Source organism: Lygodium microphyllum, chromosome 22, assembly GCF_053477565.2.
Source record: "Lygodium microphyllum isolate KBCC chromosome 22, Lygodium_microphyllum_v1.1.10, whole genome shotgun sequence".
NCBI classification, from domain to species: domain Eukaryota; kingdom Viridiplantae; phylum Streptophyta; class Polypodiopsida; order Schizaeales; family Lygodiaceae; genus Lygodium; species Lygodium microphyllum.
The window spans coordinates 84,325,369-84,349,729 of NC_141156.1; the positions used below are offsets into that span (position 1 = coordinate 84,325,369).

The 24,361-nt window shown below is 42.1% G+C and overlaps 1 protein-coding gene across 3 annotated transcripts in view; it reads left to right on the forward strand.

The window, feature by feature from the left end:
• Nucleotides 1-24,361, forward strand: part of LOC148017363 (uncharacterized) — a 62,423-nt gene that overhangs the window by 31,953 nt on the left and 6,109 nt on the right. For 2 of the 3 annotated variants that reach the window (XM_087662835.1, XM_087662836.1), the window contains exons 3-5: nt 15,112-15,198; nt 22,471-22,553; nt 22,691-22,829. In XM_087662835.1, coding sequence (XP_087518961.1) covers nt 15,112-15,198; nt 22,471-22,553; nt 22,691-22,829 — 309 coding nt within the window. The remainder of the gene's footprint in view (nt 1-15,111; nt 15,199-22,470; nt 22,554-22,690; nt 22,830-24,361) is intronic. The other variant, XM_087662837.1, reaches the window with a different exon arrangement.

The following is a 24,361-nucleotide window of genomic DNA, read 5'->3' on the forward strand; positions in this document are numbered from 1 at the left end:
TTTGGCAAGTGTGGCAAGTGATATTAGGGAAATGAAGATGGGCATTGACAAACTCATTACTCTCTTTTATGTATGGCTACCACCTACAGTAGTTTCCAATGTCTCAAGTCCCTCCACTTGTGAGAACTATGGTTAGCAATGCCATGATACTACAGTGAATGAGTATGTATCTCATGACAACTCAGCATATGAACCATATGGCACTTCTCCCTCATATGAGCAACATTTTGGCAGATGTCTTGAACAAAATGAATGCTATACTTCACGTCATGATGAGCAAAATGGGTATCATTCAAACCATTTTGGTCAGCAACAAGATGTTTCTTATGACAGATTTGATCAAGAATATCATGCATGTATTCCTTACCAAAGCAATGACTATCACGGCTACTTTGAGCAAGGATATAATGCTTGTGAAGATTCTTTTGCTTACGATCAGCATGTACATACATTTGGACAGCAGCATGATGTATTTGATCAACCTTCTCATCATGATTATCATGTTTCTCCTTCAAGGTTTCATCCACATGACTTTGGACAGTATGCCTATAAAGATGCCTATGGTAATGCATATGAGAATGTCAGCCATCATGATCAGCATGGCATGATGAATGTACACAACTAACCCAATGCTATTCTGGAAGTAGGTAAAGTTGCCCAAGATGGAGTAGCAACCATTTGCTTCAGAGCTGGCCTCATATTGTATAGGCGATGAAGCATAAGAAAATTGTAAGCAAACATGGTCTTAGAATATTTCAGCCGCTCCTTTTTAGCATATTGTCTATACAAGGCTAGAGAGAAGTGATGGTGGGTGACAAAATAGATTATTTCTTTGTTTGTAACAATAGTGCTCTTAATCCATGCTAGTGCTCCAATGTCTTTCAATAAATTGGTAAGACAGTGGGCCATACATGAGATCCATGTGTTAGAATTTGCCTATTGTATGGGCAGTGCCCAATGTAATTTGTGTGGTGTGGACACTTATTAAAGTGTCAATGTAAGGTGTGTACACCTAGTGTCTTAGAAACTTAAAGTAGTGACACTAGGCTCTAGAATAAAATAAACCTAACTCTAGTTAGTTGGTGGAAGGCTGGTTAGGTCAACCCTTGACCTAAACGTAAGTTGTACTTTCACTCCATCTTTCATTCTAGCAAGTACACTCTTCTTTTTTTTTTTTGCTTCAGCTCACTCTCTTGCTGTTATTGTCTCTCCCCTCTCTCTCTCTCCATAGCTGGCTGCCATTTTTCAACATTTGGTATCAGAGCAGCTCGTACGTGCAGATTCCACTCAGCCACCGTCAGCCGGTGCCATCCCGCCCAAGGTCTTGCTGCCAGCTTGGTTCTTAGCTCGAGGAAGAGTTTTCAGCTGCTGTGAGGTGCTGTTGAAGTGGAGGAGGAGCTGTAGCTGAACCATCTCTTGTTTACTCCAGATCTGTCCATCTACTCCAAATCTGTCCATTTGCTCCAGATCTGTCCAGCTCAGTCATCTGCTCCAGATCTGCTGTTTTCAGCCTGCACGCAGTCCAGCACGTAGTCCAACGCACAATCCCACACACAGCTCTGCACGCAGCTTGAGGAGCTACTGTTTTGGAAGAGCTGCTGCTGTTTTCAGCTCTGCCCGCCATTTTCTCAGCTCTACCCGCCATTTTCTCAGTCCTACCCGCCAATCTCTGCAAATCCTAAAAAGTGCAGAAACCCTAATTTTCAGATTTGGGGTTTTCTCAAAAATTTTGGAATTTCCAGTCTATTTCAGCCATCCCTTCTCAAATCTCAGCTCGTGCTGCCCAAAAATTTGGGGCTTTTGCTAATTTTTGCTCCCGGAGTTCGAATTGACAACCAATTCGAAGAATTTTCTCAATTTCTTGGACATTCCCACAAAAAATTTGGGGCTTTTGCTTGATTGGAGGCCCTTTGCGCAAATTGTTACCAAACTCATAGACATTGTGCAATTTCTTCCACATTGGCTTAAGAAAATTTGGAGCTTTTCAGTTTTTTGGATCGGGCATGCATCAGGAGACAGATTTCAGCTGTTGTTCACTGTTGACATGCTTCCCGATGCGACATTTCTGTAGAAGTTCTAGTTGTAAGGTACAAATTTTTTCAATTTCTTTGAAATTTTAGAAAGAAATTTGGGGCTTTTGCTCGACACGCACTCCAAGGCAAGCAACAAGCAGTACAACAACATTTAATTGTTGTTATAGTCAGATTGGGCGGAGAATTTAAAAAAAATTCAGTAAATTTTGATAAGAATCAACATTAAGTGTCTGTATTTTGTACTTTTGTGGCAAACATTTTGAGGCAAGTATGGTACAACAGTATAGTGTTGTAATTTACTCCTTGCATGCTCGAGACGCTGGCGCTCTGGGCTTTCTATCCGACCCGTCTTAAAACACGGACCAAGGACTCTAACATGTACGTGAGGATGCGTAAGCAACCTCAGCAGATAGTCGAGATACATAGGGTTATCTTTCAAGAGGAGCCTCCTGCTCCCATACAACTAGTTAGAGTAGTTGATGCTCTAGTAGCCCATGACCATGATGTTAGACAGAATGTGCAGGCTCCTCAGTTTGCCTTGAGATGCTCTGTCAGAGCTAGACATCTTTCTGAGCGGTACTTGTTTCTTAATCCGTGGGGGATTTTGGTACTCTGAGGAGTATACTCTATACTTCAGCATTGAAGTATTTGACTGCAGATTTTTGTCTATCATTGACAACATGGCACGTGAGGGGAATAATGATGAGAGCGACATCCTTGGTGTCTTCACTCAGGAGGACAAACTTGATGGCTCAAACTACCCACTGTGGAGTTTTATGGTCTGTAACCTTTTTGTGGCAAAGGACTTGTGGGACTATGTTACATGTGATTTGTAGTGGCCAGGAGGTCTTGCACCTCAGATACCTCAGCGTAACGCTCGAGGATAGGTTGGTGGTGGTGGTATTGGTGTTGCTACTATTGCTGCCCCTCCTCTCCCTCCTATCGAGGATCAGAGGAAATGGGACTCAAAAGATGCACATGCACTTTCTTTGATTGCCTTGTCAGCGAAAAGGGCAATTATTTCACACATTCGATCTTGTAAGACCTCATAATCAGCATGGGATATTCCTTTAGCATATGTTTGTAGCACGCAATGAGGCCAGGATATCCTATCTCTGCAGAGAGTTGGCCAATGTGACCATGGATGAAGGTGATAGCATGACAGAGCACCTTACTCGCATACATGATTTGTATAAGCAGCTACTCACTGTTGATGAGATCATTCAGGATGTTGAATTGGTAAACATCACACTAAAGTCTCTTCTAGAGTCATATCTTGGTTTCCACACCTCTTTGATGTTGTCTTTGAGAGGGGGGGCGGCAGCCCCTTACATTTGTGGAGTTGGAAGGCCTCATGCTACAAGAGGAATAGACTCGGGAGAATGTGGTATTGCGTTCAGGTGATGTGGCTATGCTTTCCAAGTTCAAAGGCAAAGGAAAAGTCAAGCAAAATATAAAAAATCAGCAAAAGGGTAATGCTGGACAGCCATCAAATAAGGCTTTCCAAGACATAGAAAAGACTAAAAAGAAGAAGAAATGCCATTATTACAAGAAGCCCGGTCACTATATTGATGAATATAGAAAGAGATTGGCCAAAGAAAAGAAAAAAAACTTCAGTTTGATTGTCCAAGAAACATCAGCCAACAAATCTACTGATGATGATACTTTTGCCAACTTTGTAGAGGAAGACTATGCATTTCTCACATGTAGTTATGATTTTTCAATGTCTGATTCAGCATTTAATACTGCTGAAATGCAACCAACATGGTATTTTGATAGTGGGGCGTCAAAGCACATCGATTCTAGGAAGTGTTTTTTTACCTCTTTGCATTTAGCCCCTGTTGGGAAGCGTGTTATATGTGCGAACAACAACAATTATGATGTATGTGGCATTGGGATAGTCACTATTACTGCTGTAGATGGTTGTGATTTCATGCTTCTAGATGTCTTGTTTTTACTTGGCATTACAAATAACTTGTTGTTTATCTTTGCTTTTAATAAGCATGGCTTTTGGGTCATCTTTGAGGATGACAAATGCATTGTTAGAGACAGAGAGATGGATTATGTACTTAGGCTGTCCGGCACCCTTCATAAGGGTTTCTTTTTGTTGGATACATATGACAGATAGTCTCATGATGCTTTAGCAGTCACTACTCTTTCACGTGCCAGGCAAAAAGCGGAGCTATGGCATGCCCGCTATGGACACATGAGCTTTGGGAGTTTGATGCCCCTTCATGTAGTAGATGCATTGCCTCCAGTGGAGACTCCACCTCCTCATGCATGTGAGGGATATATTTTGAGCAAGATGCATAGGTTTACCTTCAAAAAGGATGGTGCAATGTGTGCTGTCCAAAAAATGCAGCTTATTCACTCTGATGTTTGTGGTCCCATGAGGACACGTGCACTTGGAGGTCATCAATACTTTGTCACATTTATTGATGACTACTCTCGGTATACATGGGTGTATGGACCGAAGGCAAAATCCGATGTGTTCATGCATTTCAAACATCTTGTTGCAAAGCTTGAAGCCGAAACTGACTTAAAAATGCAAACACTTCGCACAGGTAGAGGGGGGGAGTACATGTCTCGTGCTTTTGAGACATTTACTTGATCATGGCATTACGCATCAAGCCACTGTTAGAATGACTCCTCAGCAAAATGGTGTTGTTGAAAGGAAGTCGGACTCTAATGGAGATGACTCGTTGTATGCTAAAAAGCAAGGGGGCTACCTCATAAATTTTGGCTAGAAGGCCTTCAGTGTGCAAATCATGTGTTGAATCGTGTACCCACTAAGGCACTAAAGACGATCACATTGTTCGAAGCTTGGCATGGCAAGAAACCCAAAGTAGACTACTTTCGGGTGTTTGGTTGCATTGCCTATACACATGTTGCGAAAGAGCTTCATGGGAAGCTTGATGACAAGGCTGTAAAATGCATATTCATTGGCTACAGTTCAGATAGCAAGGACTATCACTTGTATGATCCACGCACAAAGAAAGTCTTTGTCAGTAGGGATGTTCTATTTGCTGAAAATGTTGCATTTTCACATGATCAGTTTCAAATGCTGGTCACCCATGACATTGGTGATGTCTTTGAGGGTCTTTTACCACTTACTTTGAAGTTTGTGCCTGTTGTAAATGGCAAGATAGACTTAATACAACAAGTTGTTGCTGCACCATATGCTCCCAAACAGCAGGATATCGATGATGGTTTGCCACATGCAGTGGAAGAAGCAATATGACATGAAAGGGCTGCTGTAAATGCAACCAAAATAGTCCCAAGATGGCTGCTACAGACTCTCCAGGAGAATAAAATGGATGCTTCTATACCTCAATGCACTAGAAGGGCTGCCAGAAATGCAGCAAATGATGCAAGGGGGACACATTTGATTGATTTTACAGAAGTAGATGATTGTGATGAGCATGTGTTTATGAGCTCACTATTCGATGATGATGAGTCTACTTCCTTGGACAAAGCTCAGCAAGATGTACATTGGATGCAGGCCATGCAAGATGAGTTAGACTCTATTGCCACTAACTCTACATGGGATCTTGTGGATTTATCACTTGGCAAGAAGGCCATTGGCACAAAATGGGTTTTTAAACTCAAACGCAAGGCTGATGGTAAAATTGACAGGTACAAAGCACGGTTGGTAGCAAAAGGCTATACACAAAAGAAGGGCATAGATTATGAAGAAACTTTTGCTTCTACATCCCGTATGAGTACGATGAGATATGTGATTGCTATGGCTGCAAGTTATGGCTGGAAAGTACATCAGTTGGACATTAAGACAGCATTCTTGAATGGGGATTTGCATGAGGATGTTTATGTGTCACAACCTCCAGGGTTTGTGGTTAAAGGGAAAGAGCAGATGGTATGCAAGCTATATAAAGCTCTTTATGGTCTCAAACAGGTTCCTCGTGCATGGTACTCCAAAATTGATACTTGTTTGGCTAGCACAGGGCTCAAAAATAGTCCAACTGCTCCCACTCTATACATTAAAAATGAGGGGGGGGGGGACTTGCTGATTATCATTCTTTATGTAGATGACATGCTACTCACTAGACCTACAGAAGAAAAAATTGCAGATTTTAAGGCTGAATTAAAACATGCATTTGCTATGTCAGATATGGGCTGCCTACACTATTATTTGGGGATTCAATTCACCCAAAATTAGCATGGTATCGTCATGTCATAGTCACAATATATGGATAAGTTGTTACATAGGTTTAGTATGCAAGATTGCAAACCTATGTGCACTCCTGTGGAGCTAGGCTTAAAGCTGTCTATACATAATGGTGAAGAGATGTCTGATGTTGCAATTTACAACTAGACTGTTGGCTGTCTTATTTATCTTTGCAACACACGCCCTGACATTCGGTATACAGTATCTCAGGTGAGCAGGTATATGCATAGCCCACGGACCATACATTGGCAAGCTGTTAAGCAGATCTTCAGATATTTGCAAGGTACTCAGTCACATGCATTATTATTTCCTAGGGGGAGAGACTTGCACTTATAGGCTTACGGTGATTCAGATTGGGCTGGTGATGCAGACACTAGGCAGTCTACTAGTGGACACTGTTTCTTTCTAGGCCATTTATGCATTTCATGGCTAAGCAAGAAACAACCTATAGTGACTACCTCGTCTTGTGAGGTTGAGTACAGGGCAGCCTTCACGGCAACAGTGGAATGTGTATGGTTGCGCAAATTGTTGACTGATCTACATTTACCATTGGAGGGTTTTACACTCATTCTTTTTGATAGTCAGAGTGCTATTGCAGTAGTACGAAATCTAGCATTTCATGCTCACACGAAACACATAGAGGTGCATTACCATTATGTCAGAGAGAGATGCTATGCAGGAGAGATTAGCTTGATGTATATATCCACACAGAAAAATGTTGCAAACATTTTAACCAAGGCACTACCACGCGAGAAGTTTGAGGCTTTTCGAAAGTCCTTAAACTTACCCTTTGGTGATTGATCATCCTTGTACTTCATCACATTGGCACTGCAGGGGGGTGTTAGAATTTGTTGATTCTATGGGTAGCACCTAATGTAATTTGTGTGGTGTGGACACTTATTAAAGTGTCAATGTAAGGTGTGTACACCTAGTGTCTTAGAAACTTAAAGTAGTGACACTAGGCTCTAGAGTAAAATAAATCTAACTCTAGTTAGTTGGTGGAAGGCTGGTTAGGTCAACCTTTGACCTAAACGTAAGTTGTACTTTCACTCTATCTTTCATTCTAGCAAGTACACTCTTATTTTGTTGCTTCAGCTCACTCTCTTGCTGTTATTGTCTCTCCTCTTTCTCTCCATAGTTGGTTGCCATTTTTCAACACCATGTTAGGTGGGAATATTGTTGCTCCAATAAAGCACCTGTAGCCCTATTTGTTGTCTCCCCATCTGAGACAAACTGTATTACATTGTTGGGCTTCACATATTCAATTGCCTTTGTCCACATCTCACATAAGACAGGAGCTGAGCACCGCACTGTGTGGATTTATGTAGAGAGCCTTACCATAGCATGCAACAAGGACACCTTCCAAGAGTGGCTACACACGTCACACCAACTATCACCAATGAGAGTGAAACCAGCCTTCCTTCTTGGAATGGGTGGTGATAACCTGATTTAAGAGTTAATTACAACAATAAATAAATGCACATAAAATGAAATACACACTTTACCATAACATTCTTAGACAATAGACACCCTGTTGGCCCCAAAATTGGCGCCCCTTGTGGTATTTCTTTAGCTTTCATTCAATTGGAAGGAGTACAACTTGAGATTCTTCAATCTCCTCCTGCTAACCAATTGCTCTTGCTGTCATAAATGTCCAGCAAGCCTTTTGGGTCATTTGCCCCTTGATTCACCCAGGACTTCTTCTCCAATTTGACCCTTGGTTGGCCAAATGCTGCCCCAAATCAATTCGGGATGGGCTGGCTCCTAAAATCCCTTGATAATCTTCAATTATCAGCTGTTGATTTCAGTCCCTTGAGCCTTCAATCTCTGTCAGGGATCCCAAGGTGGCTGCTAAACCCTAATTTCTGCTGTAAATTAGGGTTTACTACAGAAATTACAGATCAGCCCACCAAAAATGGCTGAGATCTCCTTCGAATGACTGAGAATTGCTGAGAATGGCTGAGCATAGGTTGAAGGAGATGAGAGAATGCTGTAGAGAGAGAAAATTCTAAGATTTGTCGCGAAGAACTGATCAAAATCAGCAGCTGCCCTGCTGTACCAGCCCCAAACAAATGCACCAACAATAATAGGAGCATTAGAGAGTGTGATCTTCAGGAGAAAGTGCATTAGCAACAATTGCCAGCTTCCCAAGGTCAAGAATGTGCAATCTCCATCACCAAAATGGTCTCCAATGGTTGGGAAATGGCCCCAAAAATTGGCAGCAACAGTCAAACACCTCTTCCCAACAGCTCCAAAATGAAAAAACGATATTTTCCTCTCCCTTCAGCTCTATTTAGCCTTTTCCCTACTTGCATGGGAAAGTTTTGCCAAGTGGCAGCTTTCTTAATCCATTTTTAGCAATTTCCAGCCATTTAAAATTAATTAATTCTGAAAATTAATTCAGCCCTTAATCCATGCCCAAAAAATTGACATTGCCCATCCAAAAATTAATTGGCTAGGCCATTTGCAACCCAAAGTGGTCCCATGTATTAATTGATCCTTGGACAAGCATTAATCCATTAATTAATGCCTAGTCCCTAGTGTCACGACTGACACTTAATGGCCAATTAATGGTCCTAGGGGCAAACTGACACCAATATTCTCCTAGAATCTAACAAGTGTAACTTGTTACGACTTTTGCCTTTAACACCCATCTTTTTCACAGGGTCCTTCGGCCTTCAACTGTGAAAAGGTAGCTTTAAACTCACATGTGCAACACATGTGCATCTTTTAATTGCACATTTGATTAATCCTTTAATCAAATGTCAATTAAACATAAGCAAAGCATCAAATTTTCATGTCCTCGTGACAGAGAGAGATCCCATAATTATCCCATTGTTTTTTGATTGGTGTGATGGTCGCCTTTATGCTTGTCACTTCCTCTAGGTAGGAGGTTGATAAGTGGGCCAAATTGCATGATTTCGGAAACCATCTCCTTGAAGAAAGGAGATTGTGCCACATTGAATGAAATACTGGATGAGTAGAAAAAGTGTGATATAGTTGCATCTACTTGAGCTTTGCTTTGTGGGTGCCATGCAATGAACAAGTTACTTTGTTTTGCTTAAGGGTTGGATGATGTACCTTGTGTGCCACTACTTGTGGCTAGTCTGATTGGCTCCACTCTCATGAGCTGGACTCCCACTCGTAGTACTCGTAGCTGAAGGCATTGATGCTCGGATGACACCAGTGTCCTTTGGAGGTCATAGTTACCAGATACATCTTCATATCCCTTGCCATGCGAGCACGATCCTGTGGTGGTATCTTGTCAGAACCTTTGATAGCATTGCCGGGAACATCAAGGAGGCGCACCATCACTCGATCAGCACCTCCATCTCGTTTGATGCCACAAAAGCGACACTCAAAGCAGCTTGCACCACCCACCTTGCTATTGTATGACCCCATCACACTAACTTGCTACCACCAATAGTGAGCTTGGGTCATTCTTTCTCCTTGGGGGTTTCGTTAAGTTGGGCTTCCATGGTTTGAGGCCTCATTATGAGGTAAGAAGAAGGGGAGAAATTGTGTTGGGGGGGACACACACACACACACACACACACACAGAGTTTGTGTGTACGTGTGTGAAGGAGATGTTAGAATGTTTGAGGCTTAACGTGAATTGAAATATGCTTGAGCGTTAAGCTGAATTGGAAGTGTGCTCAAGGCTAAAGACTAAAGTTGAGGGTGAACAAGTGTGCTCGATGCTTCACCTTGAAATGCAAGATGTGAGAGTAAGAAGTGTGCTTGATGCTTAAGCTGGCTGCTGAATCAAAGTCGCTTAAAGTTGGAAGTTAAACTGAAAGGTTTGAGGCTTGAGATGAGTTGGACTGATGCTTCATGTTCATATTTATAGGATTAAGATATATTTTCTTTTCTAAAATATCCTGGTTTGTACCAAAACGCATGGCAGACATGAGTTCTGCAATGAAAGACCAGTCTAAATAGTCAAAAGCCTTTTCCAAATCCAATTGAATCAATACCACTTCCTGACTGGAGTGCCTCGCATAGTCAAAATAGCCATTTGCACATTTAAGATATTATGCAGAATGTTGCGGTCCTTAATGAAACCATATTGGAGAGGATGCACAATAGTTGGAAGGTGCTTGTGAAGCCGATTCGCCAGCACTTTGGAGAAGGTTTTATACATCGAACCCATCAAAGAAATTGGTCTCCAGTGTTACAGCATTGACGGCGAAGGAACCTTTGGAAGCAGTTTGATAAGGTCTTCTTTCCAAGAGGAAGGCATGACCCCTGTTTCCCAAACATGTTGAAACATAGCTGCCAATGGCTTCACCAGCTGGGTGGCCGAGTTCTCAAAGAATTCATTGGTGAGACCGTCCCAACCAAGACTTTTATCCTTAGGGAGGTGTAACAAAACATCCATAACCTCCTCCTCGCAAATATCTGCCTCCAAAGGAGCTTGCATATCAAGTGGAACCTGCTGTCGGACCAGATCATAGAAGACCGAGCGTGCATGCATAACCTGGCTAGAAGGCGACGGAGAAGAACCAAGAAGATCCATAAAATAATTTCTGCACATATTGACAATGGTCTGCAGATCACTGACCATGCGACCTTCTGAATCCTGGAGTCTAGTCATATTTTCTCAAGCAGGAGAAGCATGCAAGGCACGAAAGAACTTATGAGTCTGACAGGCACTATCTTGCAATGTGTCAGTCAAGTTGTGCAGCTTGGCCTGCTGATAAGATTTCAACTGAAATACTTGACTAAGATGAGCCAAACGCATCGCCAGTGACAGGAGAAATTCATCATCTGGGGTGTCCACCAGCAGAGCGAATGGACCAAAGCCAGTAAGTCCTCCGCTGCATGTCGACGCTGCCGACAAATAGAGGCATGATGGATCCCATACTGCCAAGCAACCCGTTGCACATTAGAGAGCAGCCGTGCAAAGGAAGCCAAGCCCTCAGAGGCGAAGTCTACTAAGAACCTCTCAATCAATTGCTGCATATAGCCCTGAAAGATTGGATGCTTCAAATAAGACGAGTTGAAACGTAAAGGGAGTCTATCCAGAAACTACATAAAAGGTGCAATAGGTTGTGCAAGCATATCAAGCTGGAGGGGGAAATGGTCTGACAATGCATATTACTGCAAGACTTTCATTTCCAGCATGTCAGGAAGAAAATCATCCCCCTGCATGATATACATTCGGTCCAACCGTGACCAAGTAGTTGCATATTGTGCGGAATGAAAAGTAAACCCTGAAGAAGAAGGATGGAGCCAAGAGCAGAGATCTTGCTTAAGTACGTGAAGAGCGAAGGCATTCCACACCCGGCTTTCTAGAGCATCCATTACCGAATGCCCTGAAGTGGACTGAGAAGAGTCAACACACATATTGAAATCTCCCATCAAAAAACCCCTTCTGCCAAGTGACATGGAGCTCTGCAAAGTCGTCCAAAGATCTCGTTGGGATGCGGGGTCATTCGGAGCATAGAGGCCCAGCAACCATAAAATCTCTCCTTCAAATAAGACTTCGATTACCAAAAAGGGGGCCTGTATATCGTTTTTAATAAGAACAGGCTGGTATTTCTCATGGACAATCATAAGCACGCCCGAATAGTGCATAGCATGTGTCCCTGCATAAAACAGGCGGAATCCATGGCAGTCCACCACTTTTCCTACTTCACCGTGACTCTTGTGCTCAACCGCATACAAGACATCCCACTAGTTCTCATGCAAGACAATCCACATGGCATGTTGCTTATGACGAGAGCAAATGCCTCGCACATTCCACGTGGCTATCTTCATATATCTTCAAAAAAAGAGAATCAGGAAGGAGGCACCTGTTGCCTCGATTTCACCTTTTTCGCGAGAGCATCCAGGACACCCTCATCTAGAAAATCAGCTAACACTGCAAACAAATTCTGGCGGCCCGCTTTAGAGGTAGATAAAATATCCACTGCCTTGGGAGTGGAACGGGGATAACGACGATCCCAAGGTGTAATCACATTACCTCTAGTATCAAACGCCAGCTTAGCAGGTGGGCCCTTTGGACCATCTGTATAAACTTTCCTTGTAGATTGATTACGGGGGGCTGAAGGAGCCATAGTACGCACAACCTGCTGCGAAGAGAACATTTCTTTCCTGGGCATATACGTACGCACGGAATCCTGTGAAGCATTAGGCCCCGAATCCGCCAGCAGGCTTGCATCCAACTTTTTACCTTTTTTTGGACGTGCCTCGAGCCAATCATTGCTACGGGGATCCAAACCCAGGACCTGTTGTTTACCTTTATCCCGAACATTAGGTGGCCGGGGGGCCTCCTGTGCCGGGGCATCAAGCACCATGTCATCCTTAGGCAGCACAACATGCGCATCATCTGAAGACGGTTGTCTCTCTGGGCATTCGGCCATAAAATGCCCAATTTATCACATGAAAAGCAATGTCCTGCAAAGTTGCCCCATTTCAAGCGAAAGTGCAAAGGATGCATGCTAGAGCAATTGAGGCGAAGCCACGTAGGCCTTTTCTTGGCTGTGTCCCATAACATGCATAAACGGTTTCAATTCATAGCCCTTAGGCTTGGGGGAACCGGCACCGTTCCCACAACTGCCATCGCCTCCTTTAACTATGGCCAATAGACCGTCGGACAATTTTCCACTTCCACCCATACCGGGCATTCTCGTTGAAGCAGGCGCTGAAAGTCTGCCATAGGGCGCCATGGCACAGCATGGACCAAGCGGCGATCAAAGAATAATGGCAACTTGGACAGGAGCTCAGCCCGATGTGTCTCTGGCTTCAGCAGCACCTCATAAAAGCCGCGGGGTCCAAGAAATCTAGATCTCCTCAACACACTCCCCTTGTAATAAATAGTGCAGTCACTGGCGAATATGGGAAAGCACTGGGATCCTGCCAGTGAAGAAAAGTATAACTGCACGGTCATAAAACACCGAAAAAGACAGCAAGACTGATTTCGGGTCCACCGTGGCTTCCAGCACTTCATCAGTTCCCGAGTCAGAAAAAGCTTCATGATTATGCTGGACATAATCGCCAAGCACAGTATTGGCAAAGTCCAGCAAACGCTCCCAGTCAATCTCCTGCGAATCCACAGGATCCGAGGCAACCTGCGCATAGGAACGTTCCTGAGGGCCCATTGTCTCATCAGAAGTATGCTTGGAGCGTTTGCCCGCAGGTGGCAGGTCAGAACGAGAAGGCATCTCCTCCGTGCACGGCACCATATCCTCCGGCTCCTCTGTATCAGAATCAGGACCAAGGGTTGCCACTGTCCGGTCGATGAAATCCATATCCAGGCCAGCCATACTACTGTCCTCTCTCTCTTTCAGGGCGCGCAGCCAAGGGCAACGTCGCAGGTCCGCAGGGCAGGTCAGCCAGGTCATAGGTCAGCTGATGTCTCAGGTTCTCTCTCTCTCTCTCTCTCTCTCTCTCTCAGTGTCTGTGTAAAGGCAGGGCTGCTCTATCTCCATGCGCAGGTCGCAGAACCCAGAGGCGCAGGCTCAGGCTGGAACAGTGGATGCTGCCTCTCGCCGAGAAGAAGAAAATATCAGTGCGCCCTGTGAGACACTGCCACAGACGAGGTGTTACCTGGGGCGAGCACCACGGCGGCTGACTGGCGAGGGCGGCGTTTGATAGGCGAGGGCGGCGGCTGACAGGCGAGGGCGGACAGGTCTGGCAGGCAATGGCGTTTGTCAGGCGATGGCGTCTGACAGGCGAGGGCGGGTCTGATTGCGAACAAGACGGGGCAGGTCGACGTGCAGGTCGGACGTCCGTCTCCCCGCCATCACGCTTCTCTCTCTCTCTCCTCATTTCATCTCTCTCTCTCTCTCTCTCAAGCATACATGCCTCTTATTTGTATGATCATTCATGTATGATGTATTCACTTCTATATATGTACTTGTAAGTTGTAGCGCATGTTGCGCATGTGGCATATGCCATAGAGGTTTTGGCGTGTTACCCTCAAGTATTCATCTTATATACTCCAATAGCATTGCTATTTAGACTCTTAATATCTGTTCTATCATCTATAGTTTAAAATAATGAAGTTAATTTTTTTTTCGCACTAATATCGTACCGTACCTTATAAAATCTTAAGGTACCATTTAGTACCGTATTTTATCATACCGTACCGTACTTTTCGTACCTGACAACTATGGTGATAATACTTACGTGGTTGTTTCTTAGATCTATAACACATATCCTAAAACATATTTCCAATGTCAATTATTATGCATATGCTTAATGCTTGCCATTGGGGAATTAGTGCATTGCTTTCCTGAGCTCCTAGCATCATAGTGAGAGGGAACAATTAGAACGGCCCATTGGGATGCCAAAATGTTGTTTCGAACCAAAATCCATTCCAAATCGCGTCCTTGTTGGGTGGGACGTTCCTGATAGGGAACGCCACGTGGCACAGAACTTACTTGCAAAGTGACCAGTTGATTGCCCCAGTTTACCGCCTACCAAATCATGCACCTGTCTCCCGCCAACATCGCATGTAGCTTGCCTATCTCTCACTCACATGCCTATCTTGGCTTTGCCCACCGCACCACATGAATTGATTGAAATATTAATTTGTCATTGTGGATTATAGGCCTTTAGTACTCCACATGAATTATGAATGAAATATTATTTTTTAAAATAATTTTAAAAATTTTAATGTCGTTCTCGTTCCCACGTCCCCATTCCCTAAGTTTGGCGTCCCCGTCACTCTCCCCGTCCCTGTCCCCCGTTTCATGTTTCTATGCTTAGTATGTATATTTTAGCATGAATACTTTTAAAAAGAGATCTTAATGCGTGAAATGTTAAAGATATGAAATGAAGTTGCAATTATGATGAACATATCTGAATTTAGGGATATGTATATAGTTGGTAAATTAAATGATCCGAGTTTATGATTTAAATCTCATATACTATCCCATGTAGGTTTCTAGGTGAAGTGCTTGACTTGGAGGGCTATCAAACAAGGGCGAAAAATACATTTGTATTGGACTACTTTCACGGCATAAATTTGTAATGGCTTTAATCCTTACACTTTTACTTATATTCTACTTTCAAGAAGTAGGAGTTAACACTTATTCATTGAATCACAATATCTATAACTTGGATTTTACTACCAATGAGCATACATAACTCTCGACTATTGTGTTTAACTGGCAAAATATGCTTTTGTATGTGCAATCTTGTCTTAAATGGAAAAGCAATGGATTTGGATTATTATTTTAGTTTGTTCCATGGTTAATGCTATAATGCAACAAAAGTTCAAAACTATAACAAGATTATCAAAGCCATATGATGATAAACTTTGCTGGATCTAGGGTAACATCTTAAATTTCCACATGTTTTCTTTAGTGGGCATACAACTTGTAATGTTAGCATCAAAATAAATCAAATGAAGGGAATTTATCTCATGCTTTCTTGCACCAGGTGTCATTTCACCATGTTAAGCAATGGTAAATATTGCGAATTCTCATTGACAACCATTTGAATTTGACAAGGGAGAACCTTCTTTTCTTGACCTTAGACTGTCCTTGGCAAAGAGTTTTCCCACAAAGTGCTTCATGTGACTATTCATTGTGGCGTTTTGAAGTTAATTTATTTTTCGAGAAAAGAAATTTCTATTAATAACACCTTGAGGAAATTTTCCCTAAGGTAAAAACAAAGTACAAAGGAGGCCCTATAAAGAGCAACTGAGTGCAATCATAATTACAATGGTGGTGTGAACAACCAATTTGATGTGTATAGTGCTAGAGCCTATAAGGGGCTAGGTGAAAGAAGGTGCCAAAATCACGTGTTCACAAGAATCATTGTTTCCCCTCTCATCCTCTCAACCACCCCGCAGCCTCTCCCATCTCTTGTGCAAAGTATGGATTAGCTCTATCCAAATCCTAGAAAGTCTATGTAGAGGAAACATCTTGAAGGCCTATAACATTGCTACACCTTGCAGTCCAAATGTATCAAGAAATAATACTAGCAATCAACTCCCATTTGTGATAGGATCCTCAAGTCAATTGTGCTTGCAAGTGATTTTGTGTGGGAGCAGATTTCAGCCATCCAGGAGGTGAAATTGATCTATAGCAGCCACCAAAGAGCATAAGAACAGCATGCAACTACATTTACGACCCTCCCAACTGCTGGTGACAGCAAGTACAGCAGGGTGGCAGCATTTATGGTGCTCTTAAGCATTAGGTGGTAGCATTAATTGCTGTTTGGATGAGGTGCTAGCTGATCAGGCCCTGTTTTCATGATACAAGTTGGAAATTTCTCTTTGCTTAGCATTCTCTCTCATTTTCTAGCCATCTCTCAAAGTTCCTTAGTAAATCTTATTGGTGAAGTGCCATAACATATGGTTCAAGAGGAACAGCCTAAAGTAGAGGAATTAGATGAGATTCTAGTTCCTAAGCAGATCCTGACACATAAAGATAGGAAAGTGAAAGGTAGAGTTATAAGAAGATTTTTGGTAAAGTTCAGAACTATTCACCAATGGATGCCAAATGGATGGAAGAGGTTGAACTGACAGATTCGCCTCAGTTATTGCAACTTTACCGAGAAGCTTTCTTGCTGGAATCTACAGTGACTTAGAATGCTTTTTGAAGCAATGTACATTCTCTATTGTATAGCAGAATATTGCATCTCATTGAATAATGCACAATGTATGGTTTACACTTAGCATTAACATGTGTATCATTGAATGAAATCTCAGTGCTTTGAAGTTGTATTTGTTACACTTTTGTTGAATGATTATACATGTTGTGACACTAATAGTTCGGGAATACATGCTATCGCCCTATGTTGCATCCGGAAACATGTATATTAGAAAAGCTCCTAGTCACCATAGTTGGATACAGGATATGATCCTCCACCTATGGGAGACTTGAACTTGCAATGGCACAAATGGTAGTGGGAAAACTCCTACCATCGCCGCGTCTCATTTATTAGCAAGTGATACATGCGATGGCACTAATAACATTGAGAATCTTGTTATCGTCCCGTGTCATGCGTTAGCATGTGTGGCATGCAATTGAGGTCACTTGCTTCTTTCAAGAGGGGGGATATGTTACCAGGTGGTGATACTTTTTGCAGTTACTTTTCTTATTTACTTATATAAATATTTTATTTTTCTTTTCTTTAATTGCTGTTGCTTTTTACCCCCTGAGTTCTCTTGGATTAAGTCGAGATCTTTGCATGGCCAGAAGAGGCAGCCGATGGGACAAATTGGACTAATGTTTTGTCTAACCCTTGGGACCGGTTTCATATTGAATGGGCAATGAAGAATAGAATGCCAATGATTTGGGATTGTGTGCTTAGCCACTGGAGATGGTGCAGGACAATGAGCCTGGCCAAGACAGAAGATGCACATGTGAGAATGCTCATAAAATAAAAGTCACTGTAATTGAGCTACATTACACTTTTTGATGTGGTTGCAATGATAAAAGTTGCTCAGAACAACTTGAGGAATGCAGGGGTCACCATCCCTAAAATTTAGGGAGTTACTATTTTTGGACCCCAGAATGTGTTCATGTCATTATCTTCGTTTTTGCACGAGGATTAATTCTCTGGTCTGTTCGAGGTCAAATTTTGCATCGATCATGGAGAATTTTAGACTGGAAGGTTTAAATGGAAAAATTGTTACATGTATGCCATGTGTCACAATTTGGCCACAAATTCCCAAAAGAGAGAGAGAGCATTAAAAAAAAACGTAAAGGAGGGGTAGATCTGAGCATGAAGTTTTCAAGGGTTGAGGGTAGATTGCTGCAAGTACATCAGCTATGGAGAGTACTTCTTCGTCTTTGACTCATGTACGGAGGTAGAGCTTGCTCCCTCTGATCAACTCTCTCTTTATCCTTAGAGGAAATGCTTTGCATGATGGGCTGATTCCATCGAATGTACAGTTTTGTGTTTTCTTTGCACTTCTGTTGAGGCAAGAGCCTCATTGTCCAGGTTCAGGAGCAGCTGATTGCTTCTCCAATGCAGGAACTAAAGAAAGTGATGATCACGCCACACGGGAACAGGGTTTTCAGCTCTGATTTAGTGCTATTTATGGGATTGTTTTACTGTTGGAATGATGCCAGGGTCAAAGGGTTTGTAGTCCAACTAGTATGGAACAGATCTAGAATGGAATAAGGCTGAGAACAGGTCAAGAAATAGGTGAAAAACAGTAAATACAGAGTTCTACATATTGCAATTCTACACTTGAATTATTGAGTTATGCTCACAGAAAGTGTTCTACTTGGGATGTTGTTCTGGATATGCTGTACTATCCTTATGCTGCTGAAATTTACTTAGAAAAGATGAAAGCCAACTGTTCACAGGTTTTGTACTTTGGAACATTTCGTTTTGCTGTACTGTCCTTATGCAGCTGAAATTTATTTACTCAGAAAAGATGAAAGCCGACTGTTGACACAGGTTTTGTACTTTGGAACATTTCATTTTTGTAATTTTCCATCTTTTAATCAAAAAAGAAATACCGAAAGGGGCGCTGGACTTCGGGGCCAATCTAGTGTTGAGCAAGGGAGTGAGGTCTCTGTTTGTATGTGTATGTGAAAAGACCAGGTATTAATTGAAGGGACTACCGCTTTATGTGAGTCATAGACCGGTTTCACTTGTTGCTTGTCTACATGAAGTATCAAGCCAATTAAATAACCTCTCAAACCATCTTGATTAAGTCTCTAGCATGTCAAGAAAACATTAAGCCTTTTATATGTCTCAACCCACCAATAGGCATAGTGCCCATACTTAGACAAAAATAGGATTGTACTTGAGTTAGGTATGCTGTTTGGGAATGTTTTAGATCACGTTGGAGAAAAAACGTGGTTAGTAGTTTAGGACTGTTTCGTACCTGTTTTATGGCAGCAGGAAGGTGGATTCTCTTGAAAACTTGCATGTGAGATAATTGGTCTTGGTTAGGATGGAAGAAAGAAGCATTGTATGGGGCATACTTTACATGTATGAAGCTAAACATTGAGAGATACTTTAGGGTTGATCAAGGGCTGCTTTGAAATCTCTTGTATGCTGAAATACACTGTTGTATGTGCAGGAAAACAGGGCAGCACTGCTGTTATACATGTTCTCCTTGTCTTCAGAAGATAAGTGGACTATTATGCAGTCTTCTTCTATGTATGCTGTCCATATGGTGTCCGGATGATAAAAGTAGAGATTTGAGGAGTTTTTGTGGGTAACAGGGAATTTTGAATGCACACAGGCTATTCTACCACAGGGAAGCACTGCTGTTATATATATTCTCCTATAGTTGCATGCTCATGAAAACCTTGTTCTGAGAAGAATAAGTCGACTGTTTTAAGGTCTTCTTATATGCATGTTGTTAAAGATAAAAGCAAGGATTTGAGAAGTTTCTATGGGCTGAACTTGCTCTTATGCAGGGATTTTTGTATGTATGTACTATGTGGGCTGTTATAGAATAGGACTGTTATGGATTATTCTTGAAGCATAAAAGCAGTATGATGCCTACTCTTAACCATAATGATGTTTATTGGTTCTGAGCTCATATTGGCTATGTCCATGATGAAATACGGACCCCATAACGGATATATATGTGGGTTACGATTCAGATTATGAATCTTGCATTCTTGTATGAAATATAGATTGATTTTGAGCCCTACATGTTGAAGCTTGTCTCATAAGTACGATTTTTTCTCTTCTTTGTTGTAAGTTTGGAACTTGTTTCTCCCTGTCTTGAACTCTTCTTACTTGAGTCCCTGTGACTTTTGGCCATGCATAGAAAATCCCTCGACACCGTAATCGACTTTGACTAGGGAAGAAATGGGAAAATAATATGAAATCATTGGCACCATGATTGTCTTAGCCATTGTAAGTGAGCTAGTGAAGATTTAATGTGTAATGCATCTTTTTTAGCTTAACCCCTCTTAGACCCAAAACAGGAATTAGAAAAGGTTTGCAAGCATAGCCCAACCCATAATACCTTGAGGCATCCCACCCCAAAGCAACCGGGGCATTGGGCCAAGGGTGCATGTTGGCTGCCCAAGGACCTACCAAGACCATAGAGGTGATAGTTATCTTACCTCAGGAGCCCAAAGGGTCACCCAAAGAGACCAAGGTATCAAATAGACGGTGTTGGAACCACTTTGAACTTTGCTTCCACGACACCCACCTCCCCCCCCCCCCCCCCGCCGCCCCAACACGCTTGTTTTCCCCTTTGTGTGAGTAATTGCGCCCATGGGGAGAAATAACAGGAGGATGAGAACCAACATCACAAAACAAATGACTATCCTAACCACTCATGGAGGGTGTTAGTAACAAAGGAAAGGTGTGAAGAAGGATGAAAGTGTGGTGGTAATTTAACTACTGGCAGAGATAGCTTGGGATCCACTCAAGGGTGCTCTACACAATAAGATGCATAGATAAATGCACATGATGAAAATGCGCATGCAACAGGGTGCCACTTGGATGGTGTCCCTCATGCAGAAAATTATTCGCTTGCCCAAGTGCCCTTTTATAAAGAAGAAGATGATCATGCAATGCAAAGGGTGGGTACAACAAGGAAGGGAGGCCAATATCAAAGATAATATCGAATTTTGTAAATACCAATGAAAGGGTAGAAACCCCCTCTCAACCATGGATGTCAAGGCCGAAGGAGAATGAGGAACCAAATGTTGGTCTTCATGTGGTGTTGAGAATCAATATGAAGGATGAAGTTGATGATGAAGGTAGACTTGGCATCCCTTAGGTGGAATAGTCAAAGGAGTTAGTCATGTGGTAGTGGAACTTGCCTATAGTCGATCGTGGGAGAGGGATCCTATGTTAACCAAGTGGTGTAGGTAAGTCCAAATCTCAATCTCAAGAGAGGTCTTCATGCTAGTTGAGAAGTGCCAAGATAGCAATCCACCATGCAAATGGATGAAGAAGCAAGACCTGACACTTCCCAACTGAAAGAGCGGAGGAAGAGTCGGCCACTAGAGCAGTTGGGATGCACCCACGTACTCGATCTCGGCAAATGGCTCTATTGCCAACCAAGTGGCATAGGCATGCTTGAAACTCGACCTTAGGAGATGGCACCTAATACTTGTGCCAGTCAAGAATGCGAAGGCACATCCACCAAGGTAGCAATCCACTTTGTGGAATATCTTTGATCATAGAGTTTTCTTCTACTCCATAGATACCATTTTGGGTCTCCATGGTGACTTACAATTAGTCCTTGTAGAACTAAAGGAGAAATATAGATGTAATCAAGATCACACAAATATGAATTATATGAACCTGCCATTGGGGTTGATTGTGAAGAATTTGAACTTTCAAATGTTTCTTGAGTGGATAGCCTTTTCTCAATTGAGAGATGATTAGTCTTGTCAATGGAGTGCCCCAATTGAGATGCACCTTGTGAAGGAATATGAGATGAAGAAGAGTTGTGGGTTTGTGAATGATCCCTAGAAGAAAGGCTAGTTGATGGAGCATTGTCCTCCAAATCAAGACCATAATGTCTCCATAGAGCCCCCATTGTAGGACTAGCTTGAGAAAACATCAAAGGGTCCAAAGATGGAGTGGTTTGAGCCATGAGAGTCAACACGTGATGTAAAGTGTAATCAAGAATAAACCAATCCATCCAAGATAGCCTTAGGTAACTCTTTAGAAGAGCATTGGCTCTGATACCATTTGGAGATATATAGGATTTGCAAAAAAAACACGGAGTGTACAACCATGATTGAAACACAGAGAATTGAAGCACAAACACAAAAACACAAAATGAAGATGCAGAAACAAAAACTGAGAAAAAAGAGAATTGTGTAGTGAATTAATGAATGCTGTAAATGAAGGAAAGAGTGTACAAGATGCTCAAAAGTAGAGCTGTCTGATAGCCAATGGCTCTCATGGGAATGGATTGAGGGAGGTGTTGATGTGTGTCATCCACCGGGGATGGATCCCAAGTGCGGTTCCACTAGTTGAAGTAGAGGCTGATGAAGAAAAGTGCTGAAAGTGCAAAAACGACCTGCTATAGATGATGATGGCATCAACAAGTTCCCTTTATGTTATCTTCATATTTCTTGTTATCTTCCCTTTATGTTCTTTGTTGTGGCTATGGCTTGTGTTGTGCCTTGCGTGTAGTTGAATCCTGGGGGTACATTTCACTGCAGATTTTCTGTTTCTTAATGTATGTTATCTTCATATTTCTTGTTATAAATCCTTGAGCTTCTCACAAACTTATGATAGCAAAGCTGCAGGCTCTGCAGGTTTGGTATAGAGTGCTCATGGTGGAGTTGTCATTAAGTACTTATAGAGTTCTCTGTATCTTATTATATGGCTGACCTGCAGGTTTGTAATTGATCGAAAAATGAAGACAGATCAATCAATAATGGTTTTCAACCTTGGCAAAGATCTCCTTTGTAATTTACTAGGTGAAGCAGCTTCCAAAACTTATGAAGCATGTTCCACATACTATTTCCTTTTTCCTTGAAACCGATATTTAGCTTAGTGATTTTTCTGGAGTATATGTTACACATTCTTAGAATCTAATGTTGTTAAATCCTCACAGGTGGGAAAACTTTCCAAGAATCAGAGGACTGCTTTAAAACAAGGATTCTAGCTTTAAGTAGCAAGCACCCTGATGCTGACATAAGTGCAGTATTCTCTCCTATTGATTTGAAAGACATTATTGATTTTTTTGTGTTCACGTAAGAAATCCAACTTCAGAAGAATAAATAGTCACACAAATGAAAACTCATAACATGTAGCTCATAATTAACGAAACTTCATTTGTTACTTCTGTCTACATTCAGCTGCAACGCACAGACAGTAATAAATATAGAATCACATGCCAAATAGTTGTGAAAGTTTTGTAAGCTGCTTTTGCTATGGTGGCCTTTAAAGCTTTGCTTATAGTGCCACTTTTAGGTTTTTAGTCCTTATTTTTAGAAGCTGGCTGCCTCTTGCCATGGTGCAACGAGAGCATTGTGCATTCCTTGAGAGTAACAGCTTCTAGCCTTTAGGATGAACCAGGACAGGTGCTATTTTGTAGGATCCTTAAAGAGGTTTATGTGGGCTTGTTTTATGATCTGAATACGTAGCCTAGCAATTCAGACACACCTAGACTGGATCCTAATTTACAGTTAGGCTGCAACCTAGATGAATTGCAGTCATATCTGAAAAAGGAACCATTGTGGGAAAAAGAAGGCATGCATCCCAAGTGAGAAGTGATTTTGAGAAAAAAGGTGGACATTCCAAGAAGCGAGGTATGATTGTGAACAATTAATTGTGTCTTTTCTGTTTGAGGATGTTTCATTTTGTTTCTATTTCCTCAGGTCAGAACATGCATTTGAAAGATGCTTTGATAGTATTCAAGAAAACCATTTTTGAGAATCGATACCAAAAACTTTCAGCGTGAAATCTTTATAGTTGTTTTTCAAGGCTCTGAATGACATCTCAGAGAATAAAACTATGAGGTTTTCTGCTTTCAACTATTCACTTAACATGGAACCTCACTTTTCCATTAACAGTCCTTTAAAATTAAAGTTGAAATGAATGGCTAGATTTCCCCTGAATATTATTTGCTGAGTGAAAGAGGGGGAGGGAGGGAGCTGCCGGGGTGGTTTTTGTTTTTTTTTTGGGGGTGGGGGGGGTGTGTGCAAACAAGAAAGTGGTCACGTGTTCTTGATTTAATGTCATGATTTGTACTCACATTCACCTGAAAATCCCTCTCCTTTGATGAAGTATGAGAATACACTAGAGCTTATGCAAAAAATGCAAGGTGTGCAAACAACCATATGGCTAACTAGTGAACTCAGAGGTGGAATGAGAAAGAATAAATGAAATGAAGTGAATGAACAGATAGACTATGAGAGGTATGATACAATGGATGCTCAAGGAGAAGAGGGCTTCCAATAGTCAATGTCTCTTGAGGGAGTGGGCTGAGGAATGCTGAAGGAATGTGGTTGTACTCTGTCTGATCCTAAGGCTGGATGACAAAGATGATGCTGATCAGTTATGGGTAGGATGAGACAGCCAAAGGTGCAGCTCCGTTAAGCTCATTGGAGAGGATGCAGGCCATGTTGCTGGATGATGACACCAAGCAGCATAACACAACACCTTACAGTTGTGGTGACTCTTGGGACTGCCAATGTAGATGGCAACAGCAACAAGGCAAAAGCATTGTAACCAGATGACATCTAGGCTGGTTGATGGGAGCAAACAAATTGTCAATGTCTGG